This window comes from Herpailurus yagouaroundi, unplaced genomic scaffold, assembly GCF_014898765.1.
Source record: "Herpailurus yagouaroundi ecotype Mexico unplaced genomic scaffold, PumYag 197, whole genome shotgun sequence".
Classification (NCBI taxonomy): Eukaryota; Metazoa; Chordata; class Mammalia; order Carnivora; family Felidae; genus Herpailurus; species Herpailurus yagouaroundi.
The window spans coordinates 26,758,306-26,778,982 of NW_024412428.1; the positions used below are offsets into that span (position 1 = coordinate 26,758,306).

At 42.9% G+C, this 20,677-nt stretch overlaps 1 protein-coding gene across 11 annotated transcripts in view; it reads left to right on the top strand.

The window, feature by feature from the left end:
- The window catches only part of ENOX1 (ecto-NOX disulfide-thiol exchanger 1), a 555,199-nt gene that overhangs the window by 329,497 nt on the left and 205,025 nt on the right, over positions 1-20,677 (top strand). For 10 of the 11 annotated variants that reach the window (XM_040448509.1, XM_040448518.1, XM_040448516.1 and 7 more), the window contains 2 exons: positions 16,340-16,483; positions 17,345-17,482. In XM_040448509.1, coding sequence (XP_040304443.1) covers positions 16,340-16,483; positions 17,345-17,482 — 282 coding nt within the window. The remainder of the gene's footprint in view (positions 1-16,339; positions 16,484-17,344; positions 17,483-20,677) is intronic. The other variant, XM_040448514.1, reaches the window with a different exon arrangement.

Below are 20,677 nucleotides of genomic sequence, written 5' to 3' on the forward strand. Positions count from 1 at the left end.
CCTTGCATGTATTTGGAGGGCACGTTTTCGGAGAGCGTGAACACAGTCTTAAGCCCTTTTTGAAGTTTTCTGAAAATTATTCTCTTATTATTACTCACGCCTTAAGCAGGGTCAGGTGTTTCTATTAGGGAGTATGTGGGTGTCAGCAGGGCGGCGGGGGCTGGACAGAGCTGTGTAACCTAAGTACAGGAGGCATGAGTTTGATCGCATGCACACAGCTGTGTAGACGGGAGGGTCCGTGGCGGTTTTCCCCTCCGAGAGCAAGCTTTCCTGGCTATCAGATCCCAGTGAGGGCCCTCCTGCCAAAGACAGCAACTGACAGGTCTTAGGCTCCCTTCAGTTCATTCTAGAAGCTCCCTTTGCCATTCCTGTGGCTGTCTTTCCGCCTTTCTGGCCTATCCCTACAGTGCTAAAGACTCTAGCCTCAGGCTTTCCTCCCGACCAGGGGCAAGTAACGGGTAACCACCCAGCACATTCCTCTGAGCTCACTGCGAGGGTGACTCAAAGGTCAGTTTCCCAGGATCAGTTTCTACGGCTGCCACGCCGATCAGGCCCCCGCTTAGCCCTGCCTGAGGTGTGTTCCAGCAGAGGCCATCGAGGCACCTGACCAGTGGGCCACGGAACAACGTGAACTACATTTTTCTGGAACGAAAAGAGAGCAGCTGTGTCCTAACGTTCATCAAAAAGCTGACTGAGTGCTTCAAGTCATGGAAACGTGTCCTTGCTACTGTTAAGCTTGTTATGATTTAGCAAATTATGGGGAGGGCTTATTATTTCCTTGAATTCAAAGGCAATATACTCGTGTGTGCTTTATTGACAATGTATTGGTATTCGGTGTCTAGCATTAATTATTTGTCTCTGGCAAAAAGTACAAGGCAGGAGGCTGTTCCCTTGAGTTAATAATGGCGTTTAGATCTAAAACAAAACAAAACGAATAAAACAAAAAGCTTGAGGGTCAAAGTAGCAGCCAACGACAATGACCACTGAAACGATTCATAAATTAATCTCAGAGCCAAGATGAGAGCTAAATTACATACAAATCTTTAAAACATCACCGTCATTTTATGTCTCAATGAGCCCAGGGAAATCATGACCCCTGGTGATGGTTTTGTCATTTTCCTTGATGATGCGGTGAACTTGATTTGTTTGAGGCATTCAGTGAATTCGTATGTGTAAAACGTAGGTTTTGGGGGCATCTGGGGGGCTCCGTTGGTTAAGCGTCGGACTCTTGATCTTGGCTCAGGTCATGATCTCATGGTTCACGAGCTCGAGCCACACGCCAAGCCCTGTGCTGACCGCGTGGAGGCTGCTGGGGATTCTTTCTGTCTCCCTCTCTCTCTGCCCCTCACCGCCCCCCTCAAAATAGATAAGTAAGCTTAAAAATAAGTAAGTAAAGAAAGAAAGAAAATGTAGGCTTTGCCGTTATTTAGGTTTGGTGACGCCAAGAAGATTACAGTGAAAAGGTATTTTGTTCCTCGCGGCTCCTCGAGAGCATGCTACACAGCCCTTGGGCCACACAGCGGGGGCACCAAGATCAGTCAGGAGGCTGAGGGAGCTAGAGGCAAACGTGAGCCAGAGGCTTTCTGGTGGCTTCTGAGGGAAGGAATGAGTGAAGCGGCGTAAGCAGGTTTGGGATTGACTAGTGTGAATTAATTATGGCAAGCCCTGGGGTACAGAGGTTAGCTCTAGTTGTCTGGACCCTGGCCCTGGGGTGATTAGGGCAGGGGTGGGGGGAGCGGTATGGTGTGTGAGCCCCTTGCAAAAGGAGACGCTTGAGTACGTGAGCTCTGGTTTGATAGGTTCGCATTTGAAGACTGTGCTTTCGGGTGGGTTGTTTGCTGTCTCTAGGAATTGGCTAGCCCTGGAAGGGGACAGTCCCTCCAGTACCAGCAAGGCTGTGGATGTCAAAGCATCGGGAAACACCGAAAATAAGAGACATGGTTAATACGGGGCGCGTGCGTGCACGTGTGTGTGTGTGTGTGTGTGTGGGTGTGTGTGTGTGTGTACACAAACACATTCATAACATTTATTAAGTGAATTTGTGTAGGGGGGAAGGAGGATGTATGTCTCCTGTGTACCAGGCGCTATATTGGCTGATGGAGACTTAGCAGAAAAAGCATAACTTTACAAAAAAATTTGTTTTCATGTTTATTTATTTTTGAGACGGACAGAGACAGGGAGAGAGAGGCAGAATCTGGAGAAAGCTCCAGGCTCTGAGCTGTCAGTACAGAGCCCGATGCTCAAACTCCTGAGCTGTGAGATCATGACCTGAGTGGGCTTCGAACGCTTAACCAGCTGAGCCACCCAGGTGCCTTTATTTCTTTTCTTTTCTTTTCTTTCTTTCTTTTTTTTTTTTTTGTAAGAAAGTGAGAGTATAAACAGGGAAAGGGGCAGAGAGAGAGAGAGAGAGAGAGAGAGAGAGAGAACCTCAAGCAGGCACCACACTCAAGTGCAGAGTCCAACACAGGGCTCGGTCCCACGACCCTGGGATCACGACCAGAGATGAAATCAAAATCAAGAGTTGGATGCTCAGCTGACTTATACCCCCAGGTGCCCAAAACAATTTTTTTTTTTTAAGTCAGCCTTCCCTTACGGAAGACCAACTGATCAAGGCATAATTATGTACTATAACCTCAGTTGCTGAGAAATCCTGTAGAGGAAAAAAAAAAAAGAATGCTGGTAGAAGGAGGGAAGAACTGGGGGCGCCTGGGTGGCGCAGTCGGTTAAGCGTCCGACTTCAGCCAGGTCATGATCTCGCGGTCCGTGAGTTCGAGCCCCGCGTCGGGCTCTGGGCTGACGGCTCAGAGCCTGGAGCCTGTTTCCGATTCTGTGTCTCCCTCTCTCTCTGCCCCTCCCCCGTTCATGCTCTGTCTCTCTCTGTCCCAAAAATAAATAAACGTTGAAAAAAAAATTAAAAAAAAAAAAAAAAGGAGGGAAGAACTGGTTTTAGGTAGGTCAAAGAAGGCCTGTCTGCAGAGGGTGACATTTCAGCAGAGAGGGGACTAAAGGGAGAGAGCAGGTCGTTGTGCAGGCATCTGGAGGAACCACAGGCACACCGTCACTGAGAGAGCATCCAGCTTGGAAGGCTCAAGAAAACTAAGCGAGGTCTGTGTCCTGGGGGCCCCAGGAGAAGGGACACTGTAGGAAACGGGTTCGCAGAGGTGACCAGAAGGCAGATTCTGAAGCACCTTGCGTGTCATCCAACAGTGATAGAAGCTGTCTGTGTATGTTTCTGTGATGCTAGAAACCTGAGCCATGGGAAGACGAGAGTTAAGCTTTAGCCTCAAGATGCAAATTAAGTAGCCATCACCCCAGTCTATTTCCTTATGTTCTACGCTCTTAATTTTTTTAACATTCATTTGACATGGTTAGTTTGTAAATGGGGAAGCGTAATACCTTTCTCCCCAAAGCTTTAGAAAAATTTTTTTTTACAGTTTAAAACAAATCAGACAAATAAAAACTTCTCCGTACAATCACAAAAGGACAGCAGCGTTAGGTCATGACTTTTTCTGTGCCATCAAGTTCCTTGGTGTTTAAATAAAATGAAATACAGTTTTAAAAACTGCCACGCTTCTGTACATCTAGGAGAAGAAAAAAAGACCTGTGAACAATCAACAATTTGCTTTTATTTTCTATTAAATCGCGGTGTTTTTTGCATTTGGTATCGTTTACTGAATATAAAGTAAAATCCACTCACACTCCACTTACCATAAGCGTGCCTACAAAGAAAACCTCATTTCAAATCTAATTGTGGACATTGTTCCTTCGTTAAAAATTCATAGGGTTTGTGAATGTGTCACAGAAATACTAGAGTATCATTATTCCCCCAGCTCTTTTCCCACTGCCGATTCTGATCAGAATTTTAAAGCATCCATATCTCCGAGGAAGAGGAAAAACAAGAAACAAGAAAGGAAAGAAAGAAATTATGAATATAAATAGAAAAACCTCCTGACCAAAGATGCTGAGATTCCTGACTTTGTTTCGGTGTATGAAAATAAAAGCACAGGGGCCAGCAGTCTTCTGTTAACTTCAACCTCTCCCTCTCAGCAAACTTTCAATGTGCTATTAACTAACAGCTGGGCGATTGTTTCAGATAAAGGGAGGAAACTGAAGAGTCAGCAGCTTGCTATAGGTGAGCACCTATCCACCCACATTGGCAAGACCTAAGTCCCACACACGACCACTTGTTAATATCGTGCGTGTTGTTGGAGGCAATGGATAAGGCAGGCAATGCTTTGGTTAGCCTCCGTGTTGAGGCCCTGTTGGTTCATACTTTATAAGCTTTCATTGATTTGGGTCAAGAATATACAAGAATACTAGTGGAGAGTATAAAATAAGGATACCTGACTGCATATAACAGAACCGTGATCACATGGGATGGAGGAAATGTACTTTTCTGGATTTCATTTATATTTACAACCATTGTGTTATCTTAGAAGTCACCTTTTCTCCTCACGTGAACTTATTTTGGCAATTCAACTCAGCAAGGAGCTTGCAAATCCAGAAACAATTTGTGCTCCATTCAGCTCTGACGGGAAGAATACAACTGTACCCTTTATTTTAGCCTGCGTTACCTTTTCAGTATGAACTCACATTTTCTCTTTAATTTTCCCGCCCTTCTTAAAATGGCCTGGGCATCTGCTTGGTTCCCAGGTGTGTGTTCTAACAACAGATAACATATCCAAAAGGTCCCTGCCATTGTCAGCCATCGTTCTGAATTTCCTTTATTGGATTAGGACATCAAGATGCCACTACAAGTTTGGGGCTCCTGGGTGGCTCGGCCAGTTAAGCGTCCGACTTCGGCTCAGGCCATGATCTCACGGTTCATGAGTTCGAGTCCCTCGTCGGATTCTGCTGGCAGCTCAGAGCCCGGAGCCTGCTTCAGATTCTGTCTCCCTCTCTCTTTGCCCCTTCCCCACTCGTGCTCTGTCTCTCAAAAATAAATAAATGTTAAAAAAAATGTTTAAGATGCCACTCCAAGTTTTTCCCACCGTTTGATCTGCTGGACCACAGGAATTTACAGACCAAAACAGCAATGGTACTCCCAAGCCCCTACCACATACAGAGTCAAGCCACCTAATTTTTTATTCGGGTGTCATGTGAACCAGCAATGAATTAAAACCAAAATACTGGTAGAAAAAACAGAAAGGCCAGGATATGCACTTTTCGGTGGGGGGAGGTGGGAATAGCAGATGTGAAGACATGTTCACAAAGCTGCCCTTGGTGGAGTTTCTGCTGCTGTTTTGAAATCGAGAGAATTCTTTTATGAGAACCTGCCTGAAGGCATCTGGATTTTAACTACCAAAATATCTGACAGCGTTGCCAGTGATGAGTCCTTTCTTCCAGCTCTTCCGAAGGACATTACGTATTAGCCCCTGAAATAACTCGCTAGATGAGGATTGAAGGCATAAGGTGGGAAAGCTCAGGGAACAGACCCCACGGAACTTGTGGCAGGAGCTCTGCTATGATGCTACCCTGTGTAGTTTTCCAGGAGAGGCCGGAGCAAGAGGGGAGTCCCCAGCTGGGTTCTCGGGGGTGCGGTCTATCCTTACTGAGCTGAAAAGTAACTGCCACAAGGATGAAGATGAGGATGATGATGATAAGCCCATGGCGGGACTTTGATTCAAGCATATGTCTCACAATAACATAGGTCCTCGGGCCTCCAGCGCCTCCAATATGTCGGTGATCCCTTGGACCAGGGATTAGAAGTTGGGATTTCTGGTTTACTCAGCTCATGGCTTTACCCAGCTACGCAGGACCTTCACTTCCTGCTTCTGTAGCTCTTGTTCATGGTGGACAGTTGAACCCCTAGCCTGCCTTGTCACCAGCTGCCACTGTACCAAGATGGCCTGTGTTAGAGACACCATGTCAGGTAGAGGTAAGAGAAGTAGGGCGAGAGGAGGTGTGGGCACAAAGGGGTAAGGAAAGGAATAGTAACCCTCCTTTACCTCCCAGCTGTCCAGTTCAGATGGCCATGACCAGCCTCTCCATCTTGCCATCCTTATCTGTCAGTATTGTATTTCGTTAGGTAGTAAAAGCATGGTGGGTTGGAAATTACACATAGGAGCTACCCACACAAGGGTAACCGTTCTGGGCATCTTTGGTGGTGACGATGCTTACACCAAATCCTCAGCTCAGATCACAGATTTACCCTCAATATAGCCATTTTGACAAAGTTAAGCCCAGTTTGAGCCAAGACATCTGTGAGACTTACTCATAGGTGAAACCTAACCTCTAAGGCTACACATCAACTGTAGGTAGACATCTTAGGTGTCTGTGCCCCATTCACCTTTTCTCTAAATGCACAGTTAACATTCTGACTTTAGGAAAAATGTGCTTCTCAATAAAGCATTGGCTTTGAGATGTTTTCCAGCAGTGATTTCCGATTTGTTCACATTTGAGCCTACTTTTGTCACTGAAGTACAGAGGTCAACATGGCTGCTGGGGACTGGGGAAGGGCCATGCAAAGACAACAAACCTTCCAGGTCTTGATTACCAGCGGATCCTCAGACTATGGCTCTACCTTGCATGGCAAGGTCTCCTGGTCCTGGCACAATGCTGGTCCTGGCATTTTCCCTTTGAGCAACTCTGGCTTCATGTTTACCTACTGCTCATAACAATTCCTGGTTTTAGCCTACCTGCCTTTTTTGTGGGGGTCGGCAGAGGGCCGAAGGGGTGAAGGGAGGAATCTTAGTGAGCGTCCTTCCTTATTGCAAGCCTAGCAATACACTAATGGATAGTTGTATCCAGAATCTAATTGTTGTTGTTGTTTTCTTATGATAGGCAAGCTCCTAAAAGTATCTAGTTTGCGACGCTACTGCAAGCTAATGCTTTTTTTAATTTGCAAACTCTTTGAAGACTAGGTCTGTGTCTTGCTCACCATTACATTCCTGATCTCAAGCACATTGCCTTCATTCAGCAAGTATTTAATAAAGATCTGCTGAGTGACTGTGTCCCCGGGTGATGGAAGTAACCCTTTACCCCAGACTTCTCTGTCAAACCAAGTCGGTCAAACCAAGGAGGGATTCCTAGTCTGGCTCTTTGTTGGGGAAAACCTCAGTTCTCCAAATCTATAACAACATAGGCCCGGGCAAAAACAAACTAAATCTTGGGGTTCTGCCATTCATTAGCTTTGCAACCTTGGGTAAATGATCCAAAGTCTTAACTTCCTGAACCTTTTCATGCTTCTAGAAAGTTGCTAATGATACCTATCTCATAGGTTGTGGTTGATATTTCATAAGATCAAAGGTGTGGGACTGTTCTATAATAAGCTCTTTTCCCAGTGGGTGCCTCTAGGGGAAGGGCTGAGGGAATGACATCCTCCCTTGACTTTACAGACTTTGCTTTTTGAACTCATTACAAATATTAGCGCTCATAGTAATACCTTGAAAATAAGAATGTCCTTACAGGAATATTTATTTCCATCTCCCTAACCTATACTGGAGTTTACTCTCGGATGGAAAAGAACCGTGTCATTGCATTCCACTGCTGCAGATCGCCCTACCGGAAAGAAAGGCCAGTTGCGTCGGCTGGTAGAACGGCATCAAGGGTTTGGGGAGTGTATTTGAATGAAGGTGGTGTCTCTGGTTAGGAAGAGGACGCTGCATTTAGTTTTATGGTGATTATGTGTCTCTGCTCTGTCTGCCTTGTTTGTAGGTTATTAGCAATACTCTCTGTGTTGCAGAGATGGTGGCAGGTTGATATGTTGGACGAGTACGTGAACACATGTCTACTTGATTACGCAAGTAATAAAGTCATTACTTTGATTGCATTAATGGTCGAGGCCTGGTGAATGTTTGCCATTGGCAGCCGCTGCCACTTTCAAACGCCCTCACATCCCCTGCACTGTTTTACCACCACTGGGTGCTGGGCATTTTCTGAGTCATTATTTTACAATAAACATTATCTCATAATAAACCGTAACACTTACAATTGCACACGAATAAGAACATCAGAGAGCTTGAAGAGCAGGATATCTTTTTCATTAAGGCTAGAGAGGGGAAAAAAAATGTGATAGTGCTGGTGGGGATTCATTTAAAATATTTGTTTAGGTTGGGTTTAAGCCATCTTGCTGGGAAAATAATAAACCGTGGTAGCAATCGCAATATTCTGTAATTCCCACAAAGCACATTCCGCATAATTTCTTTTTTATAAATAATAAAACCATAAGTAAATATGATGACTTTAAGCTAACATGAAATTGCATTCAGTAACACGGGCCAGATGTTTTTCTCTCATATCTGTTTTTTGGGGTCAGTTTTTCTCCCTCCACTACCTTCCCCCAATAAATTTGTAAGTCATCTGTGAATAAGTAACCGGGGATGGCGTTTAATCCTGAACTGAGGTTGGCAAACGTAAAGGGAAAATTTAGCTTTGTTTATCTCACACGTAGCAGGCAGGAAGGAGACAACGTCTCTGAACAGCCATTTAAAACTTTTGCAGACTCGAATGGCCGCCGCTCGGCTTTGCTTTTGGAGGCCTCGCCCCACATTGCACTTAACATACAAAATGCATTCAGTGTACTCAGTGTATCTGGCATGCAGTATGATTTTGTCTATAGGACTTTTGGACAGGATTTCTAGAATTCTGCTTTTGAAGTTATCTGCCTACAAGTTATTCCTCTCATTTAAAACCAGCTCTGATTTCTGCATAATTATGCAGACTCAGGAGTTTTTTGCAACATGAGAAAGCCCCACTTGCGAGTGATTTTCAACTCTAATGATGTCTGTGTGACTATTAAATTTGATAATTAGAGAAGTTGTCATAATACAAAATTTCTAGGTGTTTCATTAAATAAGTACTTGGTTTTGGTAATGTATGTTTTACTGTATGTTGACATGAAACGTTTTCAGCTCTCCAAGATTATTGTGCACCCTGTGCCTTCAGTGCCTAACTGATAACACAGCCACAGTTAGAAAAACAGGCTACTTTCCCGGGGCAGATGAGTCGTTGATCTGGAAGGCTGGAGTAGGAGAAAAGATTCTATTTGAGGATCTTAGTCCTCCAAATGCCATCCCCTTGTACGGAAGGATGTCTGTATGACATTCTTACGAGGCACGTATCTCCTCCTACTGACAGCGAGAAGGGGTGTTAATGGGAGAAGATAGAGTGGAGGGTAGCGCATTTATACCCTTGTATGGAAATCTGTAACCAAGATAGAGAGCAAGGATGGAATTACAGCTGTGGCAGCAGCATTTTTCAGGGACCTTCGGCCTTGTTTTCAGCGCTGGAACCTTCCCATCGGCATCTATCCCGCCCCCCTGTTGGGGGCAAGAGCCTTCGTGGAGCTTTCTGTGTCACAGAAGCCTGGCTGAGATCACTGTGTGCAGTCAGTCCTTACCTCCGAGGATGATCCTGACCTCCAAAGGCAGTTAGAACATAAAGCCTTCACCACGAAAGAACTAAGACAGTCTTTCTATTAGATTCTGAGTCACGAATGTCCCTAGAGGCTAGACCCATCTTGCTGTACCCCCCCAACCTCTCGTCTTGGGACCCTGAATATCTTCGGGCCCGGAAGGCCTTCCTCTTTCTGAGCACCTCCGTTTGAATCTCGGTGAACACTGCCAATGGCACCCAAGCTTTGACCCATTTCCCCAGAATGCTCCCTGCTCAACCTAGAACTTTCCAATTGGATATCTTGCTGCACATTCATTTGCTCCAACTAGCCCACCCTCACGAGGTAACCATACCATCTATGACTCCCCATGGAGTGAAAAGGACTCTCCCTAGGAACCCAGGGCCCCCACCATCCTACTCACTGCTTTCAGACCATAAACAAGGGCTGTGTGTGGTCATTTAGAGAAACAGAAAACAAGGTCTCTGGTCCAGGGCACCCCACTGGAGGCGAGGTGTCCTGCTGAGTCTGGAATACCTGGGGCGATCATGACTGCAGGGTAATACTTCATGCGTCGTGTTGCAAAGACATCATTAAGAGCACATTAGTTTAAAGAGTAACCAACACGTTGTTTGTGACCCTACTAGGAGAAATGTTAAACAGGATGGGCAACTGGCTCAGGCTGGTCAGGATCTGATCTGGATTTTATTGCAGGTAGATTTCCATAGATTCAAGAGCTCTAATCAAGCTTTTTTTTTTTTTTTTTTTGAAAACAGATCATTCATTTACCAGAGTTTGCAGCCATTTAAGGGTCAGTTATTCACTCACTACAATTAAAATGTTCCACTTTGTAGCTTAATATGTTTTTCATGGTTGGGTCAAGGTATAAAATGAGTACATAATGAAAAAACTGAGTACAACAGAGCACAAATTATAGAATGATACTGTCTGCTTTCCCTTATATAAGAAGATAATAATGTTTACAGAAATTGCTTTCTGTGTGTAAGTGTGGCCAAAAAGACCAGCATGTGACCTACACTATACATGCATTAAAAATTGTTCTTTGATCATTGGCAGTGTCCATGGTTTATAGACCTCACGCTTTTGAGGAATGTATCTTTGAAGCCTGAAATCTACCTAAAGTCTATTTCGGAGGTGTTACCCGTCTTCCAAAAGGACTCTTTCCCCTGGTCTCTGCGTTGCTCTTTCTCTGCAGCCCGCATCTTTGCCATCTCAATCGAAGCTTCTGTGTAGTTATAGCATTGTATTTACTTTGTCCCTTCAGTAGGACTGTTTGAATGGGAGCTTGAGAACAGAGAATGCAAACAGAAAACAAACTTGTCAGGTGAGGGAAAATGCGAATTCTCTGATGTGTCCATATTTACTTTCATAAACTTGTCTGAGACTTACTTGATTGGCAGTTACGCCTCAATATCCCTGTTCAGGGGACAGAAGAGTCCCTTTCCCAGGGCCACACATGGTTGCAGAAGCAGAGTTCAAGAGCTTATTTTCCCCACAAGGGCTCAGCTGAAGGGTGAATGTGTGAACTGTTAAGGCTGAAACAGTTTCCTGCCTGTAACATTTTGGGGACTTCCACATCTGGGGGAAGCTGGAATTAAGGAACTCTAGGGTTTGAACCTTGACGTTCTATGAACCTGGGTGTGGTTGTCCTGAATCCTCAGGGCGTTAGAAAAAGCTTTGCTGAAAGTGAGACTCTTCTCGTTTTAATGGATCCAGGCCTATGTTTATGGATGAGATTGCTTCCTTTAATAATTCACTCAGCAGCAGAGTCAGCAATGATAACTTTCCCTAAGCTAGATGTATTTTGGAAGGCAGAAAACAACGTCTGACAACACATTGTGTATGTGGTTGATGGATATCCATCAATGGGAGGTATGAGTTGACCCATTACATGTTTCATAACCAGCCTTCAGGTATAATATTGCCCTTCTCAGAAAATCTGAAATAATCTAAGTGTGGAAGCTCCTGTATTTTAAAACTTGCCTATATACAGACTTTGAAATTACATATTATCATAGTAGTATCTGGTCCTATTTCCTTTTCTGTCTTTAACGGAAAAAGAAATACTTTATCCCTAAGGTCTCAAGCTTTCTCTTTTATTATTTTGTTCAATTTAGAAATATAAAATGTAATATTTTTGAAAAGAATCGATTTCCTGAAAACAAAGTAATTTTACCTCTGTCATTGCTCTACACTTAAAAATGTAATGCCAAACAGTATTTTACTTTGCGTCCAAGGACTTTATCTACCTCTCATGCCCATGCTGGTTGAGTTGTCTCTGGCAAATTTGGTAATTTTGTTTGATTTCATGATTTCAGAGGAAACCTTCTCTCTCATTCATATTCTCTGTCTGTCTCTGCCTCTGTCTGTCTGTCTGTCTGTCTCTCTCAATGTTGAGTTTTTCAAAGACAGACATGTCTTGGGTAAAACCTTATCATCCATTCAGTAACCGTTCCCTCCCTAACATGGAAGAATGACAACTTATAGTTTAAAACTGGCTGCTAGACAGAATGGAAAAATGGAGGATGCAAGCTCAGATCCTTAATGATATTTTGTGTTTGAGAAACGGCCAGACCTGCTTTCTTTCCTCTGTAGTACGTGCCAAATGGAAATTTTTCCTTTCTTCCAATGATATCACTTCTTTAGCATATATGTACGTATGTGCCTTTATTACACTAACGTACTGTTTAATGGGTCTGGAGATGCTGTTATTTATAGATTTCAGCTCATTCAAAGAACAGCTGCAAGAAGTCTCACAAAAGGGGAGCATCCTGGTAACCTGATGATGGCCCCACATTGGTTGCCAGGGAGGTGTGGAATCTTAGATCGTGAAGAATGACTTGTTAAGTGCACCAAAAGCTTATCTGGAAGGATCTAACATTTTTAAAAATTGTCTTTCTTTGACACTTTAAATTCGTCTGTGTTCTAGTTCCCAACAACAATTTCCCCTTTTGTGTTCTTTAGTTTTCAAACCTCCAGCCTTTGGAATTGGACCCTGGAACTGAAGTTTATTCCTTTGTTCCTTTGTCATTTCCTTCTTTCTCTTTTTATTTTCCTTTTTAGTTTCCTTCCTTTCTTCTATGACTGAATTCACTTGAAAAACATATGTGTGTGTGTGTGTGTATATATATATACACATACAGTTTATATATAGTTTTAAATATATTTTATAAATGTATAAATATACTATAATTATATATAATTATTACATATAAATAACATATAAGTATATATTATGTACTTTAACATCAAACAAAATCATTCTGTTAAATTTTAAAAAATAAAATTTCAATACTTAACTCATCTCTACCCCCATTTTATAGCAATCTATGCTTTGTGGACAGTTACAGATGGGTTTTATTATTCATAGCGTGTGTGTGTGTCCTTGGGACACGTGAAAGTTGGACAGGGTTAGCAAGAGTTGTGTTACTTACAGTGAGAAAAGCTGTGCTGTTTGTTTGTCTGTTTGTTTGTTTCTTTTGAGGGAGGAATGGGGGGAAATAGTATTTTCATAGGCTTGGTGAGTTTCAAAAATTATTTGCCCTGTTGATGTAGCCCAGTGAAATCCTGAGCATAAATCGATCTTGTTGAACAGTTACGAAATTGGGTATGAGATTTTGTACGTGCATATACCTTAACAAAGAACAGGTTAGATTTCATCTGAACCCTGAACAGTGCTGTATCATTAACCTTGGCGCTTTGTACATCCGATTGGTTTTGTGATGATCTTGTCTTACTAAAAGCTGTAAATTCAAACTGCTAATTTCACAATTAGTCATCAGTTTCTTGAAAGCTTTCATAGTTGCATAAACAGAAGAATAGCCTAGAGAAGAAAATTCATACATCTTTTAATTCACATTGTATTATTTTATAAAGGATTTGTGGAAAATAAAGAAATATTCTGCTACAATTTAGGTGTGGCATAGAAAACTAGGGCAGTGCTTACTCTTAGAAATATCAAGTGTTACTCGCTGTTTTAGAATTAATTACATAATTATCCCGTAGAACACTGAGATCCCAGGCTACCTTCATAGAAACACTACACTTCCAAATAAAATAATAATAATTAGCATCTACTATATTCCAAGTGCTTTATTAGCTATAATTTTTTAACTCCCCACATCTCTGTGTGTAAGTAAACACCATTAACATGATCAATCTTTTCTGTAGTTTAGAAATAAGAAAACTAAGGCAGAGAAATGGATTTGAATGATAAATTAGGCATTATGGCTTTGAGTCATGTAAAGAGGCAGGTATTCAATAGGAACGATAGATGTTAGGAGAGTATAAAAATTACTCTTGCAACCATTCATAAATTACTAGGTAGTAATTAATTTAAAATATCATCTTTCTTCCAAGCATCAAGGAAATTTACATTTTTTTAAAAAATTGCCTGGCTTCCTTGAGACTCTTAGAAATGCCTAAGAGGTGATACAACTTACTTTGGAGTCACCATTCTAGGTACATGGCAGCTACATGAAGTTGTATGACATTGAAACCATTGGTTGGTAGATTGAAGGCATGTAATAAATTAAGTGTCAGAGTCTCATTAGGGGATAAATTCAGGTTTACATCTTACATCTTGCCAACAAAGCAATGACTTTTTTTGTTTGTTTTTTATTTGTTGTATGACACAGTAACAGTTCATTACTGTTCCCAATGGAACAGTATTAGTTTAGGATGGGCATGAAAGTGTGGGTGAGCACTATGGGCCCCTGGGACGTTTGATGCCCCCATGTGACACTATAATCACTGAGGAGAAAACTACCTTTGGAACAGACAGTTATAGAGCCATGGAAAGCTAACGGCATCCCTAAAATACTGTTGCAAAAAGGCAAGGGGAAACATGGCAGGTCAGATACCAGTGGTAAAGCCTACAAAGTAAAGGGATGCTCTTTGATGTAATATTCCAGAACTGCAGACTCATTGGACAGAAAGTTGTGATTAATGCCCATTTGGAGAGAACCCAAGCTGGCAGGAAGCCAGCCAACTAAACTTCATTTAGGGAGATAAGTAAGACAAATGGTGACCTTGCAACAATCTGAAACAACTCTACTCCATGGCCATTTGAGCAAAAGAATGAACAGTCTAGCCGGACTCTGCTGTGGTGATCTGAACTGGTTGGAGGTAGACAGGGGAAAGTGCTGTGAGGTTTCATCATAGAAATATAGCTGGTGTGTGGGTAGCCAAAGGGCAGACATTTAGATCTGTTATGTATTTGTTACTGAGTTCATTTTCTATGGTGAGAACGTTGCCTGATGGCATCCGTTGCCGTGGTGAATAATTGATTCACCACAAGTGAACAAGGTCTCAATTCATTTGGGTAGTAGAGTTTTTGGGTTTTTTTAAAATTTTTTAATGTTTGTTCATTTTGGAGAGAGAAACAGAGCATGAGTGGGGGCAGGGCAAAGAGAGAGGGAGACACAGAATCCAAAGCAGGCTCCAGGCTCTGAGCTGGCAGCACAGAACCCCATGTGGGGGGCTCAAACCCATGAATTACAAGATCATGACTTGAGCCAAAGTCGGACACTTAAACTGACTGAACCGCCCAGGCGCCCCATGGGTAGGTGAGTTTCATTGCAAGGTATAAAGCATTTGTCTTGAGTGCAGTTTGCTCTCAAAGTTGGAATCATCTTCTATTGAATGATGATGTATCATCGGCCAACAAGCTATTGGAAAATATTCCCCGCCATCTCACGTGCCCCTCCGGTCGAGGGCTAGGTGTTTGTGGAGACTATGGAAACAATTTGCTATCACCCACCTATTCCTTGAAATACTGAAATCTGAGCTTCCATTTGAACTAAACTTATACTCCTAAAGTGTGAACTAGACACACACAAACAGACCCTCGCATCTAATTCTAAAATACCCAATAGCAAAAACACGGGTTAGAAAAACTTCTAAGTTTATAGCTAAATAAAAAGAAATAATTAAACTGTTACATCAAATCCACTTAAAATTCAAACTTCGCAGATCCCACACGTAAGCGGTATGTTTTGCCTTTCAGTTTTGAACTGCTGAATGTGCACTTAAAATACGTGTGCATGAAAAACACTGTATGTATGAATGCTATGTTTTTGCATTTTTAAGGATGGGGGGAAGGTTATTTTATAAATAGCGGGCTATAGAGGGACCCTTTCCTTTGCAGCTTTATTTAATGCTTTATTATTTGTTTTTACTAGAAGAGTGCTTTGGAAAGTTTAACAAAAATATGTGCATATAGATGTATGTGTGTGTGCGTGTGTGTGTGCGTGCGTGCGTGCACGCGCATGCGTGTGCGCTGTGAGGCTAGGGAAAACCCAGACCCAACAAACTGTGGCCTGTTCAATTTATCTTCATAGAAATGAAAGAAACAACTGTGTCTCTTTGCTGCCCCAACATCCTCTCCATCTTCTTTTATGAGAGGCGCACTATTCTTTCCCTCTGCCTCTGCTGGCTATTGTAATCTGGGCGCACTCCTTTACCAGCTTCACGGCGAATAGCTCCTGGCTTTTCTCTTCCTCTGCCCTCCATTTCCCACCCCCCCCCCCCCGAATACATTTCGCAGACGACCGTCTTCCAAAATAACAACATCAATTAATTTTTTAACTTAAAGAAAATCATATTTAGCCCCGAGTCTGCCCTCTCCATTGATGTGTAGTGAGTGGAAGAGGCTGTGCCGGGGCTGATAAGCCCCGTCTGTGAAGTCTCTTCAGTAGGAGGCAAGGAAGGCCCTGGCCGCTTGCACAAGGGGCTGCTTATTAACAGGCAGCGTGGCTCTAGGTGAGCTGACAGCTGGCCCGCCCAGCGCACCCAGGGCAAACCTAGGCAGGGACCGGCTGGGCCGCCCGGGGCTCAGGAAGCAGCCCCTCCCCGAGTCTCAGTCTGTGACTGGAAGTTGTCCTTTGTTGTTCATTGGTTTTTGCCCAGACAACAGTGTTTTCCTCAAAGGCTCCCTCGGCTAACTGTCGTGATCTCTCACCACCCTCCTCTCCCCTTTTGCAGAATCCGATGACCTCCGTGGGGAACCTGCACTCAGCCATCAGAGCGCACCTGCCCCCAAGGATGCTCATAGTTCAGTCGTAGATGCAGGTGGCGTGGAAAGCATCAGCCGGTGTCCCCAGCAGCTTCCTCAGATGATGGCTGCAGGTAAATGCCAGTGGCCCGCCCAGGACACAAACAAGGCGTTGTGAGTTCTTAGGGGAAGAGCTTGCCTGGCCGTGAAAATAGGCATTGAACCGGGAACCTGGAATCCTTAAAGAAATCGGGCCATGGGACTAGCATACATCAAAACTCATTAAGTCAAATTTCACATGTTTTGCTGAGTTTTTTTTTTTTTCTGGCCCTGTGCTCTTTGTTTTTAATGTTATTTATTTGTTTGTTTGGTTTTGACGAAAGTCTGAACTTATAAGAAATATTTTGGAAGAGTCATCTTAAGCAGACACCTGCATTTCCATAATGGAATGATACAAAAAGCTTAGAAAGGAAAGAGTATGTTACAAGGTAACCCTGATAAATTCAGTTAGGACCGAACTGAGTCGCTGCTTGGCGACGGTTTTTAAAAATTCTGTTAAATAGCTGGAAGGTGTGCCTGCTCCAAAATTCTGCTCAGAAATAGATGATGGCATTTATTTTTAGTCTACTGAACCAATTGACTTTTTTTTTTCCCTTACCAAAGGAGTGGTGCTGTTCTGCCTCTCCACCTTAGAACTTAACTCACGTTGTCTCACTAAGAGAAAGAAGCAGTTCCTCCATTTTTTCCCAGGAGTGCTTCCTTAATGGCATGCTGTGTGTAACACAAACTACATGTCATTAAGTTTCCTCCCAGAATGTATTTGGAAACCCTTTATGTTTACGTCTGGAGAAAACATTGCTGTAGATTACAGTGCTTTATTTTCGCGTGGTTGGGGAATGTGCTAAGTGAAGTCTCGCATCTCTAGCAATGTGATCTCCTTTAAAACAAACACTCTTGCCTGTTGACTGGAAGTCACAGTTTGTTTTTCCCCGCAGCAGCTGATGGTTTGGGGAGTATAGCGATAGACACGACCCAGCTCAACATGTCCGTGACCGATCCCACAGCCTGGGCCACCGCCATGAATAACTTGGGCATGGTTCCCGTGGGGTTGCCTGGACAGCAGCTTGTATCTGGTAAGCTTGGGTTTCAAGGTACTTCGCAGCAGTACCAAAGGGTGTTGGTGACAGGTGTCCAGTAATCTACCCACACGCAAGTGTTGAGCATAGTCAACATGGGACATGTTTATGACTGGGATTTGTCTGGCAGGTTGTGCTTGAGATTCTTTTCCTCATCACCTTGCTCTCCTGCCCGACAGCTATTCTCAGAAAAAGCCATGTGTAGTATATATCATCTGTGGCATTGCGATATCAATTTCATGTTTTAAATTGCTAAATAGAAGAGCTAACGTTTGCTTTGTAATTTGCAAAACTCCTTCACCTACATTATGCCATCTGATTCCACAGTCGTCTCTTTGAGGCAGGTGGATATTGTTTGTTTGCTTACGAATGTTCACATTTCAAAGACGGGGAAACAGAGGGCCAGCATTCAGGTGGCTTTTCCAGCAATGCGGTGGCAGAACTAGAAATTCAACCCAACTGACACCAGTCCACATTTTTCCCGTCACTCTTTGGAATCATAATAACGATGCATTCAATAGGGAAAATGTTTAGAAATGTGCCCAAGTAGAAGGCCGTTTAAAAGATTTCATCATTTAATTTAATACATCTTTATTGAGGACTTTCCGTGTGCTGTGGAACAAATACTCCGGGGAAGAGAATAGATATATACATACATAAGTGTTCCTGAGGACCATGTCTCCCTAAATTGCAAAGCACAGCAACAACAACAACAACAAAACCCAGCAATTAGAATAATGTGTAGAATCAGGTGCGAAGTGGTAACACAGGCCAATAATGTAATAATTTCCAGAAGGGTCAATCACTGGGGCTCTAAGAGAAGATATTCTCAGAAGAGTAGGACTTGGGCTGTCCAGAAAGATACATAAAACTTGCAGTATCCACTCATTCGCTCATTCGTTCATTCAACAAACATTTATTGAGTTACTGTCCTGGTGTGGGTGCTCCAGCTATAAACAAACCAGGCATGGTCCCTGCCCTCCCAGAATTTCCAATGGAGAGGTGACAGTCAGTTATTATGTTATGGTCATTGTTACATCAGAGGAACAATTCACTTTTGCCCGTCAAGTCAGATGAGGGTAGATGGTATGCACCAAGTAGAAAGCAGTCGCCATTGGAGAGGTAGTTTCCGCCCCCACAAACCTGTGTATTTTGTGCTGAGGTGACCAAGCATTTGTTTGTTTTTGTTGTTGTTTTTATTGTTTTTCTTTTTTTTTTTTTTAATTTTTTTTTTTCAACGTTTATTTATTTTTGGGACAGAGAGAGACAGAGCATGAACGGGGGAGGGGCAGAGAGAGAGGGAGACACAGAATCGGAAACAGGCTCCAGGCTCCGAGCCATCAGCCCAGAGCCCGACGCGGGGCTCGAACTCACGGACGGCGAGATCGTGACCTGGCTGAAGTCGGACGCTCAACCGACTGCGCCACCCAGGCGCCCCCTTTTATTGTTTTTCAATAGTGGCCATAGATAGCAAATTCTAAACTAGTTACAGTAAGTTTTATGTGTGTGTGTACCTGTATATATATATATATATACATATATATATATATATGTACATGCACACGTACATATATGTGAATATATACGTATGGGTTTTTTTTAGTATCACAAGAAAGAACAGGAGAGAAGACAGGAGACAGCGACAAGTGGGAGACAGAAAAAAGAGAGTCAGATCCTGAGTTACAAAACAGTATTCTTAGGATATTTATGAAATTCTCCAAAGTATAAAACTCACGTTGAGTTGAGGATTAGTCTGGTGCGTGCTGTGTATATATGTGCAGCAGTGACATTTTCTTTCTTTTTTTTTTTTTGTCACATGCTTTCTTTGCATTTTTAAAACTTTTTTTTCAATATATGAAATTTATTGTCAAATTGGTTTCCATACAACACCCAGTGCTCATCCCAAAAGGTGCCCTCCTCAGTACCCATCACCCACCCTCCCCTCCCTCCCACCCTCCATCAACCCTCAGTTTGTTCTCAGTTTTTAAGAGTCTCTTATGCTTTGGCTCTCTCCCACTCTAACCTCTTTTTTTTTTCCTTCCCCTCCCCCATGGGTTTCTGTTAAGTTTCTCAGGATCCACATAAGAGTGAAACCATATGGTATCTGTCTTTCTCTGTATGGCTTATTTCACTTAGCATCACACTCTCCAGTTCTATCCATGTTGCTACAAAGGGCCATATTTCGTTCTTTCTCATTGCCACGTAGTACTCCATTGTGTATATAAACCACAATTTCTTTATCCATTCATCAGTTGATGGACATTTAGGCTCTTTCCATAATTTGGCTATTGTTGAGAGTGCTGCTATAAACATTGGGGTACAAGTGCCCCTATGCATCAGTACTCCTGTATCCCTTGGGTAAATTCCTAGTAGTGCTACTGCTGGGTCATAGGGTAGGTCTATTTTTAATTTTTTGAGGAACCTCCACACGGTTTTCCAGAGTGGCTGCACCAGTTTGCATTCCCACCAACAGTGCAAGAGGGTTCCCATTTCTCCACATCATCTCCAGCATCTATAGTCTCCTGATTTGTTCATTTTGGCCAAGCAGTGACATTTTCTATGGTCTGAACATGCATTGATCCAGACCCCTTTTCCCGAAAGCTTACCCAGGCAGATACTTCCATCTACTAACTCGAGAGTAAAGATTTGCATTTTTCCACCCAAATTTTCCCAACTGCCTAATTGAAATGCTTATCTAGCAGAAATTGCTCTCGTCTCCACCTCCCACTTGTGTCAGAAAATGTTGTGTAACTTCCAGAGTAAGCCACAACCTCAATAATTCATTATTTTTTCTTTATGATTTTGAGCCTTGTGACATTTTAACCATGACCAATTTATGATTTTCCCGGCAACTTACCATGAAAAGAATTACAGCCCCTGCTCGTTATAGAAGATTTACCGTATCTGCCCTGCATTACGTTCTCTATCTCCTGTACTAGCCAGACTGCTTCAACTGTTTTCCAGCCTCTCAGGGTCTTCCTGGGTGTCCCTTCGTCATTTCTGCATTCTGCCAGGTGAACTGTACTTCACGTGGTTCCTCGGGGCTCCCGCTGACCCCGTTTGTTGGCACTTTCTCAGGGTCGGGTTCTGTTTTATTCACTTAGTGTGTCTGCAGTTTCTTCCAGTCTTTTTTCCACGGAAACATTTTCATCACATTAAATACTCTATTGTGTATTTTTATTAACACCTTGT